Source organism: Maylandia zebra, linkage group LG17, assembly GCF_041146795.1.
Source record: "Maylandia zebra isolate NMK-2024a linkage group LG17, Mzebra_GT3a, whole genome shotgun sequence".
NCBI lineage: Eukaryota > Metazoa > Chordata > Actinopteri > Cichliformes > Cichlidae > Maylandia > Maylandia zebra.
This window is the reverse complement of record NC_135183.1, coordinates 39466159-39488069: the sequence shown is the minus strand read 5'-3', so window position 1 is coordinate 39488069 and position 21911 is coordinate 39466159. Positions and strand designations below refer to the sequence as shown.

The 21911-nt window shown below is 46.5% G+C and overlaps 1 protein-coding gene across 4 annotated transcripts; it reads left to right on the top strand.

Annotated features, from left to right (window-relative positions):
* The first annotated feature begins 434 nt into the window (after window positions 1-434).
* Window positions 435-21188, top strand: crb1 (crumbs cell polarity complex component 1). 4 transcript variants are annotated; one of them, XM_004553761.4, is made up of 13 exons: window positions 435-525; window positions 6635-6871; window positions 7387-7582; window positions 7713-7852; window positions 8022-8204; window positions 9703-10662; window positions 11440-11993; window positions 12126-12291; window positions 13438-14356; window positions 15053-15097; window positions 15698-15820; window positions 16314-16440; window positions 20169-21188. In XM_004553761.4, exons 1-13 carry the CDS (start codon window positions 444-446, stop codon window positions 20385-20387), a joined length of 3951 nt encoding a protein of 1316 aa, XP_004553818.4. In that variant the 5' UTR covers window positions 435-443; the 3' UTR covers window positions 20388-21188. The 4 variants fall into 4 exon arrangements, with proteins under 4 accessions (XP_004553818.4, XP_076731905.1, XP_012775247.1 ...); XM_012919793.3 differs by lacking the exons at window positions 435-525; window positions 6635-6871; window positions 7387-7582; window positions 7713-7852; window positions 8022-8204 and adding an exon at window positions 9106-9286 and having other exon boundaries at window positions 20169-20406; window positions 20518-21188; XM_076875790.1 differs by lacking the exons at window positions 435-525; window positions 6635-6871; window positions 7387-7582; ... (1 more) ...; window positions 8022-8204; window positions 20169-21188 and adding exons at window positions 9105-9286; window positions 19793-20084.
* The last annotated feature ends 723 nt before the right edge of the window (window positions 21189-21911 follow it).

Here is a 21911-nt window from a genome sequence, read left to right as displayed (position 1 = left end):
ATTTGTCATGAAATAATCGCACCACGTATATAGCTCAACGCTCTATATTAAACTTTAAATAAATAAGTAAAATGTGAAGTCGTTGGCTCGTCATTTGATTCATTAATGGCTCCGAAACTGGTCTTAATTGAATAGAATATTTCTGTTGTGATATTCATTATTCATTGTGTTATTTATGAAAAGTTCTTTTTCTCTAATGAGACTGCCCTCCCATGTGGTGATCTGTCACTGCTCGGTGTGTGCAGCCCAGCCTGTGCCCCGGTGAACAGCACGCCGTCTTTGTTATTCCTGGGCTATGGGAGCTCTTGGTGGTGCTCCAGCCAGAGAAGTGTGCATCAAGTGGATCTGGAGTTGACAACGGCGCTACTGCGAGGCAGAAACGGAGCAATCTGCAGTAAGAGCGCAGCGCATGGCTAGACTTGAGCACAGGATGGTTTCCTGTCATGATTATGGATTTAATTCGCTTTCGTCATTTTGCGTTCCTTTCATGCACACTGCTCATCTCATCACTGGTTGCGACAGAGGGTAAGTGACTCCTTTTCAGACAATTAGTGTCAGAGTTGAGTTTCAGTTACCTCGAGGTTTAGTTTATTGTCATGATATATTCAAGCCCCACACCAGATTTCTGCACTTGTCCAGTATGAAACCAGAGTGAGTTTCAGACACTGGTGATAAAATATTACATCCTAGTATTTATTCTTTTAGAATGCATTCTCAGAAACCAGCAAGAAAACCTGCATGATTATAATAGTACTTTTAGAAAGCTGTGTTGAATCTGAGTTTATTGGTGGGCTTGCATTTCAACCGGTCCATGCTAAGAATTTTAATTACAAGACTGAGCGGTGACGTCACTGACTACACTAATCTCTGCACATTTTCTAAGGATTGAAAAGCTAAAGATGACTAAAAGACATCTAACAATGGGGGGTAGCATAGTGACCCATGAACGGGGTGGGAAGACTGGGGGTGGGTTTGGGGAGGGGGACAAAAGAGGATGCTATTTGTCTCTGCTCCTGTCCAAAACACCAAATAGCAGCATTCTTATCACCGCCAAAACAAACAGATGCATACACCAGCTACGTGCATCAGGAGATGTCAGGTGCCACGCATGTGCCATTTAAGGGCCTGCAGATAGGTCCACACAAAGACCCGTGGGAGGTATTTGCATATGAAAAAAGCCTTACATGCTGTGGGAGGGGATGTGCAGTTGGCTGGAGCTGTATCTCAAACAGACACAAATGGCTCTGAATACTCTGAACTTGGCCTCAGGATATAGACTGAATACAGTGAGCTGAATAAAGAGTGAAATGGGAACCACCTGTTGCCATTTCAATGCATTCCAATTATACTACCAACATAACATTTTTAATATAACTGAAATAACTGTCAGAATGATTGTTTCAGAGTCTATAACATATCAATATTTGTTGTAATGATACAGACATGTGGTCAGAGAATATGCTCGATCTCCATCATACCCCCCCGGTCCAAGTCTAGACATGTATAAGCTGCTCCTGGAGAGTCCTGCTGGCTGGCTGTGAAACTGATTGACCTCCGCCAATGACAGATAAATGATAGCTGATTTTAAAAAGATTGCGCCAAGTGGAGCCTAATTGCACTCTTCTGAGCCTCAATAGTCTCTGAGCCTGATTGTGCTCTTTAAGGGTGTGTGAATATTATTGTAAAATCTCTGCTCACATCAGCACGACTGTATTTATAGACTCCAGCCTGTGCAATAGTAATATAAACACAAAAGAGGCAGACAAGCTTGTTGCAAAAAAAGAAAGAAAGAAAGAAAGATTGTTAGGCTTTAATAACTTTGATAACAGCGGGAGTTTAGTAAGAGATAAAGAAGGCAAACACAGGAAACATAGGGAAGAACACTGGCAGCAAACACAGCCGAAATGATTAAAAGAGAGAAGTTAACCAGTAATGTGGAACAACGTAGAGAGAGAGACAGAACAAGACAAGAACAGGGTCCAAAAGCCACCTGGTACTGCAGCGAACTCAGTTTTAGGATGAGTAAAATCTGAGTTGATTCAGCAGCAGTGACCGAATTTCAGCCTCCCCACAAATTTATCTATTGAATTTCAAATGACTTCCTGCTAAGACAGTATGAGCTGTTCAAATCGTCAAGCTCACGACGGCTGTCGTGCACACGCCGTGGGGCCTTTCTGCACACACACAATAAACAATTCTGTAGACTTTCTCCCAAAACAAAGGAGGTAATGAGGAGTGTAAAGCAAGTCCTTAATCTGGTCAGGTCGAGAGTTCCTAGGTCAGGGCTTAAAGGATAACACCTCTCTGGCTTCCTTTACTCAAGAGGTTAGAAGTGCAGACACAAGGGGGGCAGGTGGTTTCTAAAATAAGAAGAAAAAAAGAAAGATACTCAAGCAAGCTCTAACGAAGAAACTGACTGAAACTTACAGGAAAAGGCAGAAAGTCTCAAACCCCAAGGCAGGACAGTCCAATAAATGTAAAGCAGGCACTGGAACACAAAGAAGAGCACTGTGATGAACAGGCAACAGTCACAGATATAGTGACTACTGACAAGTGACTGGATGATGTATATGCAGGTGCTAAAGGTGTAACTTAATACAAACTAATAAGGCTGGAACCAAACAACGACAGAAGATTGAAAACCACAAAAACAGTTGCACCAATAAAAAAAAAGTACTTTCATGCTATCTAATATCAGTGTGAATGTACTGATTAGAGTCATGGCACATTCTTTAAAACTATGAAAAACAGTACATATGATGCCCCCTTCTGCTCCATGGATGGATCTCTGAGGTTGTCCCATTTGTTCTGCCTGCAGTACAACAATTTTGAGCAGCCTTGCCTGTAGCTATTTATGTTTGATGCTTTTTTGTATATCTAAAAGCTGCAGGCAGTAAGTCTCCAGGCAGACATGATAGAGGAATTCAGTCAGGAAGAAAAATAGCAACGCTTTAACACAGATTCTAAAGAAAGTTTAGTTTTGCAGGTCACAGCAAAACTTTAACTTTTAGAGCTTGTCTGGGTGCACGAGTGACTAACAGCACAGATTTAGAATTTATGCCTGAAATCATACCGTGTGATTTTATTCCTCTTCTTCAGCTGAACCCATTTCTTTATCTACCAGACTAAAAGGGTCTCCTCATGTTGCCCAGTCATGGAAGCTGTGACTGTATGTGACTGCTGCTGATGAGGACAGAAACAAAAAAGTCTGTAAAATAAAATCTAAACATTTTTGAGTAAGATTAATATGGATGATAAGTGTTTGAGGCATGCATAACTTGATAACAGCTGCTTATAATTGCAGTTACACAAGAAAATCAAGTGCTTACCCTCTAATTACTAGTTATATCATGTCCATGCTGACATGAGAGCTAAACCCAAAGCTGTATCATTGTGCTGTTTAATCCTCCTCATTAAAACACACCATAACGAGTAGAGCAATAAATGGCTCAGATGTTCGGTTGGATGCTGTCACCATGGAAATAGAAGGAATGCTAAACCCAAACAGTGAAACTGGTTTCTGTGGCAGCCGGCCACAACGCCTTGAGAGGCCCTTGAATTTAAAGCCCTTGTTACAACAACTGCTAATCATTTTTTTCTTTAATCAAAGCTAAAGAGAGATAAAAGAGCTTTGTGTTAGACGTGATTGAAATAAAACAGATCAGGATCATTCAGTGGGCACTCGTGCAAACAGTTGTTTTGAAGTACTGTTGGACACATATTCCTTCTGGAGTGCCTCGAGACTGATAAACGTTTACCCAATACTTAAAATCTGGATCTTTTTATAGTAATGTTGTAGATATTACATGGCTGTAAGAAGACTGGATGGACAGATGGACGGATGGACATATGGATGGATGGACAGATGTATAGATAGACGGATGGAGGATAGATGGACAGATAGACAGATTGATGGATGGTTAGATAGACAGATGGATGGAGGATGGATGGATAGATGGATGGATGGATGGATGGATGGATGGACGGACAGACGGATTGATGGATGATAGATAGATAGGCGGATGGATAGATGGATGGACAGATGTATAGATAGACAGACAGTCAGACAGACAGATGGATGGAGGATAGATGGACAGATAGACATATGGACGGAAGAATAGATGGATGGACAGAGATGGATTGATGGATGGATTGAGGATGGAGGATGGACAGAGACAGATGGAAGGAGGATGGATGGATGGATGGACGGACAGACAGACAAATAGATAGACGGATGGATGGACGGACGGACGAACAGATGGATGGATGGATGGACAGATGGATGGATGGATGGATGGACGGACAGATGGATGGACAGATAAATGTATGGACGGACGGATGGACGGATGGATGGATGGATGGACAGATGGATGGATGGATGGATGGACGGATAGATGGATGGACGGAAGGATGGATGGATGGATGGGCGGACAGATGGATGGACAGATAAATGTATGGACGGACGGATGGACGGATGGATGGGCGGAAGGATGGATGGATGGACAGATAGATGGATGGACGGAAGGATGGATGGATGGACGGACGGACAGATGGACGGATGGATGGACAGATGGACGGACGGACAGATGGACGGATGGACGGACGGACAGATGGATGGACAGATAAATGTATGGACGGACGGATGGGCGGAAGGATGGATGGATGGACAGATAGATGGATGGACGGAAGGATGGATGGATGGATGGGCGGACAGATGGATGGACAGATAAATGTATGGACGGACGGATGGGCGGAAGGATGGATGGATGGACAGATAGATGGATGGACGGAAGGATGGATGGATGGGCGGACAGATGGATGGACAGATAAATGTATGGACGGACGGATGGACGGATGGATGGGCGGAAGGATGGATGGATGGACAGAGATGGATTGATGGATGGATTGAGGATGGAGGATGGACAGAGACAGATGGAAGGAGGATGGATGGATGGATGGACGGACAGACAGACAAATAGATAGACGGATGGATGGACGGACGGACGAACAGATGGATGGATGGATGGACAGATGGATGGATGGATGGATGGACGGACAGATGGATGGACAGATAAATGTATGGACGGACGGATGGACGGATGGATGGATGGATGGACAGATGGATGGATGGATGGATGGACGGATAGATGGATGGACGGAAGGATGGATGGATGGATGGGCGGACAGATGGATGGACAGATAAATGTATGGACGGGCGGATGGACGGATGGATGGGCGGAAGGATGGATGGATGGACAGATAGATGGATGGACGGAAGGATGGATGGATGGACGGACGGACAGATGGACGGATGGATGGACAGATGGACGGACGGACAGATGGACGGATGGACGGACGGACAGATGGATGGACAGATAAATGTATGGACGGACGGATGGGCGGAAGGATGGATGGATGGACAGATAGATGGATGGACGGAAGGATGGATGGATGGATGGGCGGACAGATGGATGGACAGATAAATGTATGGACGGACGGATGGGCGGAAGGATGGATGGATGGACAGATAGATGGATGGACGGAAGGATGGATGGATGGGCGGACAGATGGATGGACAGATAAATGTATGGACGGACGGATGGACGGATGGATGGGCGGAAGGATGGATGGATGGACAGATAGATGGATGGACGGAAGGGTGGATGGATGGACGGACGGACAGATGGACGGATGGATGGACAGATGGACGGACGGACAGATGGACGGATGGACGGACGGATGGACGGATGGATGGACGGACAGATGGATGGACAGATAAATGTATGGACGGACGGATGGACGGATGGATGGGCGGAAGGATGGATGGATGGACAGATAGATGGATGGACGGAAGGATGGATGGATGGACGGACGGACGGATGGACGGACGGATGGACGGATGGATGGACGGACGGACGGACGGATGGATGACAGATAGATGGATGGATAGATAGACGGAAGGGCGGATGGATGGAGGATGGACGGATGGACACCTGCAGTGAAACATGGTGGTGGTAGTGTGATGGACCTGGATGACTTGCCATAATTGACTGAACTGTGAACTCCTGAAAATCCTGAAGGAGAGTGTCCACCCAGCTTGTGCCCTGCAGCTCAAACATACTCGAGTTATGCAGCAGGATAAAGATCTGAAACAAAGTGACCCCTGAATGGCTAAAATAGGAACTAAATGAGGAGTTTGGAGTGGGCTAGTCAAAGTACAGACTAAAATCTGATCATCATAAACTGGCATAACCTTAAACAGACTGTTCATGCTCAAAAACCCCTCTAATCTGTCTGAATTAAAACAATTCTATAAAGAAGAGCGGTGCAAAATTCCTTCACAGGGATGTGAAAGAGTCATTGCTCATATCACAAAGGCTTGATTGCGATTCTTGCTGCCAAGGTGGCACAAACAGGTATTAGATTTACTTTCACTCTTACACAATGAGCCATGAAGCTGTGGATAACTTTTAAATGAAATCTTTATTTAAAAAACTGAATTTTGTATTTGCTCAGCTGTGAAACAAACAGAGAAAGGAGGAAAATTGTCCTACACAGCACTGCATATATTGGGTTTTACATGTGTTAATAATAATGTTGTATTCTCATATATAAAATCACCATCTGTTCTCAGGTGCTGTTCTGGACAAGCTGCCTCAAATTGTGGACCAGTGCTCCCCAAACCCTTGCCAGAACCAGGCGATTTGTCGAACCCGTGGCGATAGCTACTCTTGTTTCTGTGTGCCGGGCTTTCAGGGTTCTCACTGTCAGATTGATGTGAACGAGTGTGCTTCACAGCCCTGCAGGAACGGAGGAACCTGTGAGGACAGAGTGGGTCGATTCTCCTGTCTGTGCTCTCCTGGTTTCACAGGTCAGCATCTTTATGTAAAGCCACATCATTTCAATCCTAAAATATGTTATTGGGAACTAAAGAATCCTACACAGTTTTAGTTATTCAAGAAAACAGTGTCAAAAATGTGTTACCTCAGTTTAAATGTGTTCTGTCTATATTAAATGCCATCCATGTTAGTAGCTGTTGAATGGACCATGAGAGCATTAATCACCTTTTTTTTAGGGATACAGTAAAGGAAACATTGCATATGTTGTTTTCCCTTCCATAGTTTGAGTGTTTTTGGGAAAACAACAAAAAGCTTTGCTATGAGATAAAAGAGGAATCCTCACAGCACAGCACAGCACAGCACAGCACAGCACAGCACAGCACAGCACAGCACAGCACAGCACAGCACAGCACAGCACAGCACAGCACAGCACAGCACAGCACAGCACAGCACAGCACAGCAGTCCACATGAAAGCTTTCTTCGTTTCCACCCTCTGCCCTCAGGCTCGCCTGCCCTCTGACATCTGTACCGCTTTGATGTTCACAGGTGCTACTTGTGAGGTCCAGATTGACGAATGTCAGTCACAGCCATGCCTCAACGGAGGCAGTTGCCATGACTACGTTGGTGGCTTCACTTGCACCTGTCTCACCGGTTTCCAAGGACAACGGTGTGAAATCAACACTGATGAGTGCCAAGAGCACCCTTGCCAAAATGGGGCTCTGTGTATAGATGGAGTGAATGAGTAAGTAGTGTGGTCTTTCAAAAATGAGTAGCTTCTAATGAGATCTATAAACAAAGCAAAGGAAATGTTTTAAATAACTTTATTAATATAAATTACAAACACCGACTGTCTTGTTATGTGATTGTCTCAGTTACAGCTGTGACTGCTCTCAAACAGCCTTCACCGGCCCACACTGTGAGACACCTCTACCGCCTTGCTACTCTGAACCCTGCTTTAATAGCGCCATCTGTAAGGACAATGCAGGGAACTACACCTGTGAATGCTGGCCTGGTAAAGGAAGCTCTTCTCTTGGTCAAATAATGTGGAGAATAATAAACAAGGACACTGAGGCATTTGAACTTATTCACACCTGCTCTGTCCAGAACAGCCTGTCCCCGTGTCATCTTTAATGAACATCATATGTAGTGTTGATCACATTAAATATCCTTCCTCGTTCCAGGGTTTGAGGGCCGTCATTGTGAGACAGACATCAGTGAGTGTGGCAGCGGCCCTTGCAGAAATGGCGGCAGCTGCATTGAGAGATCTTGGCATGCCTTGTATGGCAGTGAGCCTCTTCTGCCTGAAAGCTATGACCACAAACAGTCTGCAGGTTACATCTGCAGGTGTCCCCCAGGAACAACAGGTAGGTCATTTTCGTTTGACAAACTGAACCAGTCATATCTCAGTCAATCACGGTTTGAAAGACTTGGACTCTGACACGTATGAATGGATCTGTGTTCATAATGACCGACCTCCAAAAATCACCAAAGTTGTGCTGATTCACAAATTTTGAGTCGACATGTTGAACTTCTCTGAGAATCCAGACGTGATCGAGCATAACATTGAAGCACTAAACGAATTATTCTGTTCATAACTGTAATGTGGCATCTGAATAAAGAGCTTGTAATCATTAACAAACCATGTTAATTGAGGGCAGTGATCTAAAAGATATACATGCCTTCGCACGGTTCCACTTTTTAAAGAGTTAATTGATCAGAAAAAGCAAGATCAGCTTGAAGAAATGAAGATGAAGGAATACGCGGTGTCTTCAGATGGATCCAGAAACAGGACCATGGACAGCGTTTATGCCCAGATTAAAATGACAGCATGAACAGCTGTCAGGTGCTGAAATGTGCTCACCGTGGTGCCCCCTGGTGGTAGTTTAAAAACACACACAAACACACTTTGTCACACTAACTAAATCTAAAATAAATGTAGAATATTTGGTGAGTAGGTACAGCTGACCGCATGTTACTTAAGCGGTAACATAATATACAGTAAGTGTTGGCGTTTCTGAGGGAAACACAGCAGCGGGCTTGTTTCATCAAATTAAAGTTTTCTTTCTGTTGGAAAAGCTTCAAATTCTGCTTGCGCAAGACTGCTTGATCCGGGGGCGTCGGTACGAAGTGTGAGCTGATGCCTGCTGAGACTGTGTTCTAGAAATGGACTCTGCAAGTTGCAGGGCACTGACTCAGTAAGGTGGCCAAATAGCATTAGCTTAATCCCCGGGGATGTGGCTTTTCTGGTCTCCTGACTGCAGCTATTCAGCCCTTCATGCTTTAGAGAAGCAGACAAGGATCAGGCGTCCACCGTGAGGACCCGTAAACACACACACCACATAACATGGTGCTGTTAGACAACTTTGAGGCTTTTCTGGGGGGAAACCTGACGGCATGATGTGGACACCTGCGCCATGGATTTTGGGGATTTGGTTGCTTGGAACAGGTAACAGCGGTACCAGTAGCTTTAGTATTACATAATACACATTGAGTTACACCTGTCTGTCATCTTTGCTTATTGCCTAATCAAAACAAGTAACTTGTGACTGATTGAATTTGACCTACAGCATGTGCGTAGAGCTGTACATACAAACGTAAAGAGAGGAAACTGTGCTGTGGTGGTGTAGAGGGCAAAAAACAAAGCAGGTGTGTTGATGTTTAACAGCTGAGAGTCAGGTGGGCTCACTTGACTGCAGAAGATAGTTTACCTGGTACCACGAGTGGTAAACAGGGAGACAAGTGTAGTGGGAATAATAATCCAGAACCTCATTTATACCTGGAAACATGTCTGTTGTTATATAACAGCTGTAGTAACAGTGTTTAATTGTGTGTACGTGTTTGTGCTGTGTGCCTCTTTTACAGGCTCCCTCTGCCAGGAGGTGATAAACCAGTGCGAGCCCAGTCCATGCCAGAATGGGGGCAGATGCGAGGGTCACATTGGGGGCTACACCTGCCACTGCCTCAAGCCCAGTCGTGATGGCATCCTCTACGGAGGTGTTAACTGCGATGTGAAGTTAGTGGGTTGTGAAGGCCATGAATGCCAGAACCAAGGCTCCTGCTCTCCTTTCCTGTTGGATGGGACTCATGGATACACCTGTTCCTGCTCACCTGGGTACGCCGGGCCTCTCTGTATGACCCCTACAGCTTTTACCTTCGAGCGCAAAGGTTACTTGCTGCTGGAGAGCCCCCTAGTGGATACTGAAGTGACTTGCAACATCACTCTCAGCTTCAAGACTTTTCTGCCTAGAGCTCTGTTGTTTCACACCATCACAAGCGGTCTGCAGCTGAGCCTGGAGCTGGAGGGGGGGCAGCTGCGTCTCACGCTGAGGAGGGAGGCCTCTGCTGAGGCGGAAAGCCCGAGCCAGGTTCTCGAGCTTCCGCACAACGTCACAGATGGAAAGTGGTATTCTGTAGAGGCTGTGCTTGGAAACTGGGTGCTAAGCCTTAAACTGCTAGATGATGCTGTGGGGTGTGCGAGCCAGTCGTGCCACAAAGCGGCCGCAGTCCAAAGCTGGCTGGTGGGGTTTGTTTCATCCCCTCAGAGCACTTTTATTGGAGGAATGCCTCGAGACTCGAGCGGCCTCAGCGAGTACGATGCGTTTACTCCATTCATCGGATGCATGCGGGACGTGTTTGTGGACTGGCAGCTCGTCATCCCCGAGCAGTGGCTGAGCGACTCAGCTGTCAACGTGTCCCCGGGCTGCAGCTACAGGGACCGCTGCCTGGATGTGCCGTGCCAAAACAAAGGAGAGTGCGTAAACATGTGGCAGAGCTACGAGTGCCGGTGTGCCAGGCCTTATGAGGGGCACGACTGTGAGGAGGGTAAGTTTGCAACCATAAGACACGGGGAGTGATTTAACCCACTTGTTGGGCATGCAGGACAGAACTCAAGGTCTCGCTTATCAAATTCCAAAAGTGGCGGCGCACTAAAAGCACCTTTAGCTGCTTGGGTGAGTCAGGAGACACGAGGTCGGAGATGAAGTCTGTCAAAAGTCACGCTAAAGGGGAAGATCCTCTTATGTGAAGAACTAGATTAAGGCAATCTATTTTGGGACTGACATGCAAGCAAATGCCGGACTGTAAAATAGCGAGTGCTCAGTAAACCAATGGCTGCTGCGATCGATACATCATAACCTGAACAATAAATGTTGAAGGTTTGAACAGTTTTCATCAGTTTTCCCTCCATAGCTGCTTCAAAGACTGTTGAGTCTTTCAAAGAAGATTACTGATGGGCGGATTTAGACCAACATTTACTTGCACATCAACCAAACACCTACTCAAACCTGCTAACATATACAAGTTTTTTAGATTAGGGTGGAAAGTGCTGACAGGCCTAAACTTCCACCTGATAGACTCATTGTTAAGCGAGCTTAGCGTAGACCAATAAGAACGTCCTTTTGTGGAAAAACCCCTCAGCTGTTCAATACTTCAGATTTCAGAGGACAGATGGAGAAATCAGAACTTTTCACCTGATCCAATGATAAAAAGCACAGACTCCTTCTTTCACAGTGCTGACGAGCTGAAAAGCTCTAAAGGTCTTTTTATGTACCGACATCCATCCAGCTCACTTGTTGTTCACCCCTTTGTTGCTTTCTGCAGAACATGTGACTGCCCGCTTCGGGAACGAGGACGCTTACAGTTTTGCAGCGTTCACCGTCACTGATGACCTGGTCGACAACTTCTCCATCTCCTTCTTCCTGCGCACGCGGAGGAGCGGCGGGCTCCTCTTGGTGCTTGCCAACAGCAGCAACGCTTACCTGCACGTGTGGTTGGAAGGTGGCGAGGTCTCAGTTCAGCTCGATAAATACGAAAGCCTGAAGTCAGCGGATGCGATTGACGATGGGGAAGCCCACTTTGTGAGCGTAGAGGTGGCGGCGGATGGTCTTATCGTGCTGTATGTGGGGGCTCAGGAACAGGGGCGTGTGGAGGTGAGGCCGGTCGGTGTCCAAGCAGGTGACACGGTGTATGTGGGAGGTATGCTGGAGGCGAAGGAGACCGCGGCGTTCGGTGGATATTTCAAAGGCTGCGTTCAGGACCTGAGGATCAGCGACAGGAGGCTGCAGTTCTTTGGGTTGGACACTACAGTGAGATCTTATCCTCTTGAGATCATGGAGAACGTAACTGTGGGGTGTTCTGGAGACAACATCTGCAGTGTGAGTGAACACCCTGCACACAGTGTTGGTGTAGTACGTGTGGACATTACACAGATATTAAATCTATATTGTAATTCTGAAATCAAATCCGTAGCACAAACCTAAAACAAATTCCCCGTATCTCTTTGTCAGAGGAATCCATGTCTCAACGGGGGGGTGTGCTACTCCAAGTGGGACGACTTCACCTGTACCTGCCCCCCCAACACATCAGGGCGGCGCTGTGAAGAGGTGAAGTGGTGCGAGCTGTCCCCGTGCCCCACAGATGCAGAGTGCAGGATGCTGAACCACGGCTATGAATGTGAGTGACCTTCGAGGATTCGTCAGTTACAAAAGCAGAGCTGTTTTAAAGTCACTTGAAGTGGTGCCAAGTCAAGTCCAAGTGCCTTCAAAGGCAAAGCGAAGGTCGAGAGTAATAAACAGACACCGCACTGAACGATAAGCTCTGAATGATTTCCTTTTGCATAAGCGGGATCCAGTATTCTGGGCTAAAAGTGTTTCTCTGCTACGTAAGAGCCCAGTGAATGTACGTTACCGAATCTTTGACCTTGTTTGTTTAATTAGCCTCTATGGTCTTAATTGGCTACTATGTAACCAAGTGACTCAACGCTGTTATATACTGGCCTTAATCTGCCCACACAGTATTCCCTATGTGATCCGTAAAGTAGGATCTGTCTGATGCCAGCTTATCCTCTTTTTGGAATTAGTGATGATTTGCTGTGTGTCTCCATTATTACAGAGATACAGATATTTACTGCTTGTATTTCCAGTAAATACTGTTATCAAGACAGGTAGCTGTCATACTGTAATACTGCCGACTAAAGGTGGGAGTCATCAGACACCCCACAATACGATACTCTCGCAGTTCACTTACAGTTTTTAACATTTTGCGATTTATCACCTTTTTTCAACAATTATATCCACAAACTTTGTCAGTATTTGTTTTATCCAATAAGATAAACTTCACTGAGATTGTCGAGCACGCCAACACTAAGGCGGAGTCAGTCTGTCATCAGTCTGTGATTGAACGGGGTCTGGTTGGCCATTACATGCAGTCTGTTTCTCATAATGCAGCAATTAACTGTGATAAACTGGTGAAAATCACACATCAGTAGCTGTGATTAAAGACACTCAGCAACCTGCTGGTCTGTGGAAATACAACCAGCAGAGTCGTGTTCAATAATAATTCAATAATAAAAAGTGTTTGTGATTTTCTCAGGATTTTAGATTTAAGTGTATCTAATAAAAACCGTTATTTTTCTATGATGTTGTCACGCTGATACAGTGTAGCGCTGGATCAGTCCCCCCACACTGACACGTTTACTATTTTGATTCAGGAAATCAGTGCTCGGTAAATGACATGCCAACTAAAACACAACAAAAACATTTATGACAAAGTGAACGCTGTGCAAATATTCACGGCAGGTATTGTGTCCTCGTCTCCTAGGTTACTCCAATGCAACTTTCCTGAACGACAGCACCGTGCTGTCCTACCGGGGGAACGGTCGCATATCCCGCAACCTGACAAGCCTCTCCCTAAACCTGCGCACACGGAGGCGTAAAGCGGCGATCCTACATGCCGAGGAGGGCTCTGCTTTCATCACGGTCTCCATCCAAGATGGTTTCCTCTTCGTGGAACATCAGAGCACCTACGAAGAGGAGGGCGTATCTACGGTCAGCCTGAGCACCAGGAGCAGTGTCAGCGACGGCGAATGGCACAGTGTCCGCTTTCTCATGGCAGCACCGTGGGAGCAAACCTCTCGGTGGACTCTGGTGCTCGATGAAGACGTCGAAGAAGCCAGCACTTCCACCAGCCGAGGAGGCAACCTGGACTTCCTCAGAGAGGGGGTGGACATCTTCTTGGGGGGACTGGCCCCTGACAACGGCTGGTCCCTCGCCGGTTGTCTGGGCACCGTGGAGCTGGGTGGGATCGCCCTTTCTTACTTTGGCTCTTCTGGCGTGAACCTCCCCCGCATGCAGGAGGAGCAGTTCGTCCAGACGTCGCCGCAAGCGCCGCTCGTCGGCTGCGGCGGGGCCTCTGTGTGTTATCCAAACCCTTGTCTGAATGGCGGGGAGTGCCAGGACCTCTTCAACGCGTACAACTGCAGCTGCCCCGAGGGCTGGGCCAGGAGACACTGCGACTTCTTCTTGGACACCTGCGCTTCGAATCCCTGCGTTCACGGCAACTGCAGCGTCGCCGGGTGGAGCTACGAGTGCACCTGTGAGCTCGGCTACACGGGCGCGAACTGCGAGGAAGAGGCTGACATGTGCAAAAACCACCTGTGCGCCCACGGCGGCACCTGTCTGCACGGGCCCGACAGGTACGCCTGCCTCTGTGCGGAGAACTACACCGGACCTCTCTGCAAGTAAGTTTAGCTGTTTGCTAAGGTAAGTCGTAAAGCAGCGAAGCAGAGCAGAGTGAAATAAAACGTTAGTGGGCGGGTGTGCAAAATGCAGATGAGCAAAGAGGGAAAGAAATCCCCTTATTAATATTTCACTCTTCAAAGATGACTTTGTGAAGTGCAGTGATAGCTGTGGTTAGAAACACAAAATGCACAAATAAATGCTACAAAATTGCACCAACAGGGGACTGCAGCACAACACAAACACAATTGTTCACTGCAAAATGTCTCCACATCTCTGCCTCTGTTCAGCATTTCAACCACGCCTGCGGTGAGCGCCTCAGAAGCTGCATTTCTATTCTAGTGTCAGCCAGAAAAAGGCCCCAGTCTGCTCACTACACAAGGCTCTCTGGTTCAGCGCCAGTTTCTTCCCCCCTCTGTCATCTCGCGTTCGCCTCTGAGACCCAGCGGGGGGAACGCCTCCAAGCATTTATCCTGTAAACACACAGCCTCTTGCATTTTGCCTCCGTTTTTTTGTTTCTTGCACACCTTTGCAAGTGTCTCGCTAAGCAAGCCACACCAGTCAAGCTATCTCCCTTTACTGGGAACATCCAGGCTGCTTTAAAGTTTGTGTGTGAAAACGACTTCCTTTTGTTTGTCTCGTTTGTTTGCGCCTCTTTCTTCCTCCCCTCACCATCTTTCTCTCTGTTTCCTCTGCAGCGAACGCGTTGAAGAAATTCCGTGGTACATTGTTGTCAAAAATGTGTGAGTTGTTGTTTTTTGGTGGCTTTTTTTACTATTATTATTTTATTTTTCACGTGTTCCCAGGTGTTTGTTTCCTGTTAGATATTTGTCTCTCAAATGTCAGCTGTGAAGCCTTCCCTCGTTTTTGTTTTTTGTGGAACAAAATGCAAAGCAAAGGCAAATATTAGCACTTTTAAAAGTGAGCCAACCACTTTTTCAAATGAGTGACAGCTGTAGTTTAAAATGATCAAATTGTTCAAATGAGAGTGTGTTTTGTAACCGTTGAGGGATGAGCTTCAAGTTGCCGGCAGAGCTGTTGATGCTTGAGGCAAACAGAAGGTTACAGAGGCCAAAGAGAAAGAAGTTGGCTTTTTCATTCCTGCACGTGTGATTTGACGTCCTGCTGGTGACTCGTTGCCAGAGGGCTATAATCTTGTAATCCTGGTCGCTTCTTAAGTCTCTTTGTCTCCCCTGTGGGGAACAGCAGGAGGCTGAATAATGCACCTCCCGCTCGGCCATCTCTTCTGCTTCCGGCAAACATAAAGCCAGCGAAACAAATCTGCTGAACATTTCAATGCGAGCTGCAGACTGACAAAGTTGTGCTTTAAACTTTTCCAACAGAAGGCCAAAGCTTCCTGTTTCTGTGTGCGGCGACGACACCAGAAATTACACCTGCTTCAATGGAGGCAACTGCACCGAGCGCGAGCTCTCCTGCGACTGTCCACCAGGCTTCATCGGGCACCGGTAGGAAACAAGACAAATACATATTGTCACCATGTCAGATTGTGGAATTACTGCAAGTTACAGCAACTCATCTATGAAGTGGCAAACGACGTAACGTCACAGATCACCAAGTCGCAGAGCGCTGAAGCTTTTGTGCGTAAAAGTCTCCAACGCTTCCAAACCTCCTCTGACATGAACATCGGCACAAAATCTGCGTGCAAGATTCCTCCGGCTCGGGCTTCCATGGCCGAGCAGCTCCTGTGCAGTTTCTTTGATCCGTGTAGTGTCTCACGTCATGCCTGATATTAGTGCCTCCTCCACCCAAAGAGGATAAATAAATGGTGCAGATTCTCTTACCTCTTTTCCCCTAATGTAATGCTGGGAACTTTTGGGAACTATCCAATATTACACCAGGTTTAAGAACAATAGAACGTCAATAGAATTTGTGGACTCTATCTGCATTTCATTGAAGTGAGGCTGTGGTCTGAGTTCTTCCGTGATGCTGTGGTTTCAGGTGCGAGCAGGAGGTCGACGAGTGCAAGTCCAACCCGTGTCTGAACGGAGGCTATTGCCGCAACCTCATCAACAAGTTTGTCTGCGTGTGCGACATGAGCTACGCCGGAGACGTGTGCCAGACGGACGTAAGCGACATTTACTTTTACGTGGCTTTGCTCTTGTGGCAGAACCTCTTCCAGCTGCTCTCCTACCTGATCCTCAGGCTGGACGACGAGCCAGAGGTGGACTGGGGAGGAAACGACTGAGTCTGTGCGTGCACGTGCGTCAGGGTGCTTTCAAATGGGTGATTGATTGATCGGGCTATAATCCAAAACACTCCACAGAACTTCTCTGGTCTGTTACCACAGAACGACTTGTGCCTTAAAATTATACTATTAAATAAGCGGCACCTTATTAAATATAGTTATGTACCTGCATATATGCATATTATTAAACGTACACGTTGCAGTAGATGATAAGAAACAGTATCACAGACGAGGTGATGGTGTTTCGTCGCAGCTAAAGGTCATAACCAATCACAATCCTCTTGGCATCACCTGTCACGTTTCCCTCACCGTGTCCAGGACATAGTCCAGACCGACAGTACAGAGAAGAAACAGATGAATCTGAGGGTTATTGTTTCGTGTAGGGAAGCACTTAGTGAGGTGAGGAACATTACGGATACCGGAGTTATTTATACGGTTCCTCCGTGAAGCTATCCTGTCAGTCTCGTCTGAACTGGATTCTGGGAGCTCCGTGCGGATCCATTTGTGAACTATGAAAAACAGTGTTGTAGTTACAAAAGCACCTAGAGGGGCTAGAAGACAACAAGATGTCTCGCTTTGTTCTTGATGTGCGTTCAGAGCACTGCGCCGACTGACTGACTGACTACTGTGTGCTGTTTTGTACCAAAGAAGGAGTTTTTCGTCTCTAAAACACTTTGCTGTCTGAGCCGCAGATATTTTAAGCCTAAATTCTCTCGTGGCCCCGCGCCAACGCTTCCTATCAACATTCACCGCTGCTGTGGTCACCGTTTCGTTGCATTTTGTATGTCTCTCTCTCTCACTGTAGACTTTTGTGTGTTTATTGTTTGTCGTTCAGTCTTGTTGTGCTGACATCATGCTGCATGATCCATGTAACTTCTTGTTTGTCTGTTTCCTCCATCATAATCCATCGTTGTGTCCTGTCTGCCTGTCGTCTCTCTGTTTGTTCTTGTCAAATAAAAACCTTTCAGCCTTGATTGTTTTGTACTCGTCTGTCCTCTTTGTTTCTCTCGACTAACTTGTTCTTCACATAATCGCACATTTTGTCCGTTTCCCTTCAAAAATCCATATTAGGAGAAATTACAGCTGAAGGTCAAACTCTTCTCAGTGATTTTCTAAGTGTGTGTTTGCGTTTGAAGGAGTGGACACACTGAGGTCAGGTGGTAGCTGCCACACCAAACATAGACTCTTAATCTCATTTAACAAGATGCCGAGTGAGTTTATCCCAGAATAGCCACAAGTGCACACAAACACACAAACACAGCGCACAGCTACAGCGTTTTTATCTGTGCATGAAGGACAGGCTCACAGTTTTTCACATCTAGTCTTAAAACCGCTGTTTGGAAGTTTTGCTTTCTCATTTGTCATCAGTAACAGAGGCACTGCTGCTGCACTCGAACCTCAGATTTCCCCATCCTGACACAATGCTCTGTGTTTTGACTGAATGACTGACCAATGTGTATGAAGGGAAGGCTTTAAATTATAGTTAAATGAATGTTTAATGCCGTACTTACCAGGGAATGTCAGGTCTTTGCAGATATAGATGAATATAATGGAAAACTACCACAAAGGAAATTAAGCGGCAGTACATCCTGAGAAATTTACATCTATTTCTGCTAAAATTATTTTTACATTTCAAACATGAGGCAAATAAGGTGAAACTGCATAAAAATAGCTAAAATAGTCAGATATGGCTATAAAAAGGTAAATCTATGGATGCACTGAACGCTAAAAACTATTACCAGACAGAGCAGCTGACGTAACACAACACAATAGTAGATAAAGACCATCACCATGAGAACAACGCTTTCGTTTTATACTTGTTATAATTTCTTAACAAGAGGGTTGGAAATATAAATATAATGGGACTAAATGATAATTAGGTCATACGGATAGTTTATTGTATCTGTGGGTTGGAAGATGTCAGACGGTGCTGGGATCTGGTCACACATGCGTCTGCGACTCCTCCGGCCTCAGTGTCCTGAAGATTACCAGTGTAATCCTCACATACTTCTGTGCATGCAGCGGCCTCTCCGTGTACACCTGCTCTCTTCCATCTTGTATTTTTACAAGTCTGCGTGCGTGTGTGTGTGTGTGCGTGCGTGTGTGTGTGTGTGCTCTGCAAGCGCAGGTAGTTTCGGGGGGAGGAAATGGGAGGCAGTTTTTCAGCGTCGGCACTGATGTGGCCATCCTTGGAGCGCGAGATAAGCACAGAGGAAGAAATGTGCTTTGCCAGCAAAAAAGCAGCATCTGGCGCTGAAGTGCACTTTCAGCAGAGAGCTGGTGGCATTCACACAAGTTGGGTCTTCTTCACAGAAACCTATGAGGGCAGCTTATCTGGCAGCCACACACACACACACAGCAGGCTGATAGTGCTGACAGCAGGGAAGCACTGCTGCCGCCGTCTCTGTGTGCGGAGCCGCTCTGCAGAGGCTTCAGGGTGGCCTCGACACGTACCTTAGAGACTGGTTAGTTAGACATCTCTGGGTCTGTGTGTGGCAGTCGGTGACTGATGGCGGGTCCTGGCTGCAGGCTGCTCCAGCTCGCTTGTGTCACACTCGCTCTGACAGGCGAGTGTGCTGCAGTGACAGGTAAGCACTTTCCAGGAGTCAACAAAGAACCTGTAGCGAGGGGGGAAGAAACTAATGTCTACAGCATCAAGCGTGAGCGCAGAAGTTATTTTTTGCCTCGGGATACGGATGGTTGTGTTTTTATTAGAATTATGTTTCCATGTTGATTGCTCGCTGTAAAGTTTGCTGACTTCTGAGATAATTTTTCGCAGCCCCGTGTGTCGGTTATGAAGATGCTGTCAGCAAGTGTTACCGAGTGAGACTTACAGCTGTTGTGCTGTTGTAGCAGGTGCTCAGAGAATCACAACTATCACACCAACCAGCACAGCTGATGTAGGTTTAAGGGCATCTGCTGCTCAGCTTCCCCCTGCTGGAAAGCTTAAGTACATCCTGATTCGTTGGGGTCTGACTGGTGAGCGGCTTCTGTGCGTTTGCGTGCAGGATGCTGCATTCTGCATGTGTGCGAGGCTCAAACGGCCACAAGTCTGAGTGAGATAAGAATATTAGCAAGTCATCAAAGTCCACAGATACAACTCAGACTCTGCAGCTTTCAGTGCTGCTTTGAAGGAGCTGTGTGCGTATGTTTGCTCGAGTTATTTTGGGCATGTGTGTGTGCTGATGGGATCCTCGGCAAAGATTGCGCCTGTGTGTGTGATCCTTCACAGACGGAGCGTGCTCCACACAGCTCGCCGGTGACCGCCGTGCTGGCACCGTATCTGGTTGGCTTGGCAATCGCGGTGGCGATGCTGGGGCTGACGCTCGCGCCAGCCAAACTGCGAGAGAGGCGGCAGACGGAGGGAGGTTTGAGTCCGCGGCAACTCGAGGCTCCTGGTGGTCGCAACCCACCTGCTGAGCTGGGAAACACATCCATCAACACTTTGGCAGCACACTTGGAGCGCCTGGTGTAGCGTAAAGGAGTCAGGAGAGGAAGGGAGTGTGTGAGAAATGGAGGCGGGGGAATAAAGCATGTGTTCTCAAAAACATTGGCACGAGCCGTTTTTCTCTCTCTCCCTGACTCGTCCCTGTCTTTCTTCTCCTCAGCTGACCTCGGAGGGTTTGACCTCTGACCTCTTGCTGTCTATCAGTCTGGGGTCCGTCGTCCTGTTGCTGGCCATCGTCCTGACCTCTGTGGGTGCGGTAGTAGCCCTAAATCGCCGCGCCACCCACGGCACCTACAGTCCCAGCCGGCAGGAGAAGGAAGGGTCGCGGGTGGAGATGTGGAGCATCACGCAGCCGCCGCCCATGGAGAGACTGATTTGAGATGCAGAACGTGGTCCAGGTAGCAATGAAAAATAAGTGGTGCAGTTTGAACAGGAAGTCTGGAGCTCGGTGGAGACGCGGAGGCTCCACGTTAAATCACTGCCGCCTGTCTTTATTTGCATATACGCAGGAAGATCTCGGCGTTTTCATTTCCAGCACCTTCATCCATCTTTGTGATGCTTTGCACCTGGTTCCACACAAGCATACCCATCTGCGTGTGTCACATCTCTGTGCCTGATCCATATATTTAGGATTGATGGAGCAGCGAACGCTGAAAGGAAAAAAACGCGCTGGAATTTAGGGCACATGAACGCATCGTCTTTGAGCCTCATTTGGAAACAAGTCAGGATAAACCTGCTACTGTTCTGCATGTTCTGTGAATGAATGAATCAAACATACTGCTCTGCCTCTCAGTAACACATCAATCATGAAAGCACCGTGAGTGTGTATAAGGAAGGGTTGGTTATGATCAAGTACATTAGAATAGGCCACGATGTCTGCACACTGGGCCCCTCTGCGGTGTAGAGGTGGAAGCTATAAAAGCTTCATGGGATTCGTTTCCAACAGGACGATTATAGACTGTTTGTGTGTTTCTGATGAATCCACTTTGGTGCCAAGTTAATTTTTCAGTGGCAACTCTTTAGTCCCAGATTCATGTTTTAGGATTAGTAGCATTATATTTGTCTAGGCAGCCATTGAAGTTGTACATACTGTAATGATGATTTTTATTACTGTGATTTTTCCATTTTCAACTTTTGAGTTCGATCAAAATGTTTATTAAACTGAGTTTGTTGTCATTCATTCGACGTCTACAAAGCAGAACGTCTTACACTCATTTCCACGTCTGTACTTCCATCCTCGGAATATGGAAGCCCGTTTCCGCCACTAAATAAAAACAAAACAGCTAGTATCCATAACTCAAAATTTCGAGTTATTTTCTCAAAATCTTGAGTTAGCTCTGCCAATCAAAAATATACGTGAATGAGGTCGCTTTCTTGTTACCCGGAAGCATATGGCGCAGAGGAACGCGCACTCAAAAACGGATCCCAACAAATTGGCGCTTTCGCGAGTACGTTTGCTGACAGTAACACCATGTGATTCCGCTAATAACACAAGGATTTCATCATTTGTGAAGCCAGGCTGAAAACACTCAGCAATCTGTGCAATCACGACTTGATGTAATACCGGTAGCTTAGCTGTAGCATTTGTAGCTGATGGCTTCAGCTTCCGGGTAACGAGGAAATGACGTCATTCACATAGATTACTGATTGGCAGCGCTAACTCGAAATTTCGAGTTACTTTTCTCAAAATTTCGAGTTAATATGTCGAAATTTCGAGAAAATAACTCGGAATTTTGAGTTATGGATCCTTTTTTTTTTAGTGGCGGAAACGGGCTTCCATATCGGAATGATTCCTGGGTTTCTTAAACTATTCTTGCTCCTCCCCCTTTAAGTAGCGTTTGTTCTTCTGATTGGCTGCCCCTCGCAAACACATTTGAGAAGAGTGACATCATACAAACTAAAC

What these genes read in the sequence shown, in the direction of transcription:
- crb1 (XM_004553761.4), top strand. Translation starts at nt 444, where the DNA reads ATGATTATGGATTTAATTCGCTTTCGTCATTTTGCGTTCCTTTCATGC. An exon ending in ATCACTGGTTGCGACAGAGG is followed by an intron (nt 526 to 6,634) that starts GTAAGTGACTCC and finishes ATCTGTTCTCAG; the next exon opens with GTGCTGTTCTGGACAAGCTG. An exon ending in CTGGAGACAACATCTGCAGT is followed by an intron (nt 11,994 to 12,125) that starts GTGAGTGAACAC and finishes TCTCTTTGTCAG; the next exon opens with AGGAATCCATGTCTCAACGG.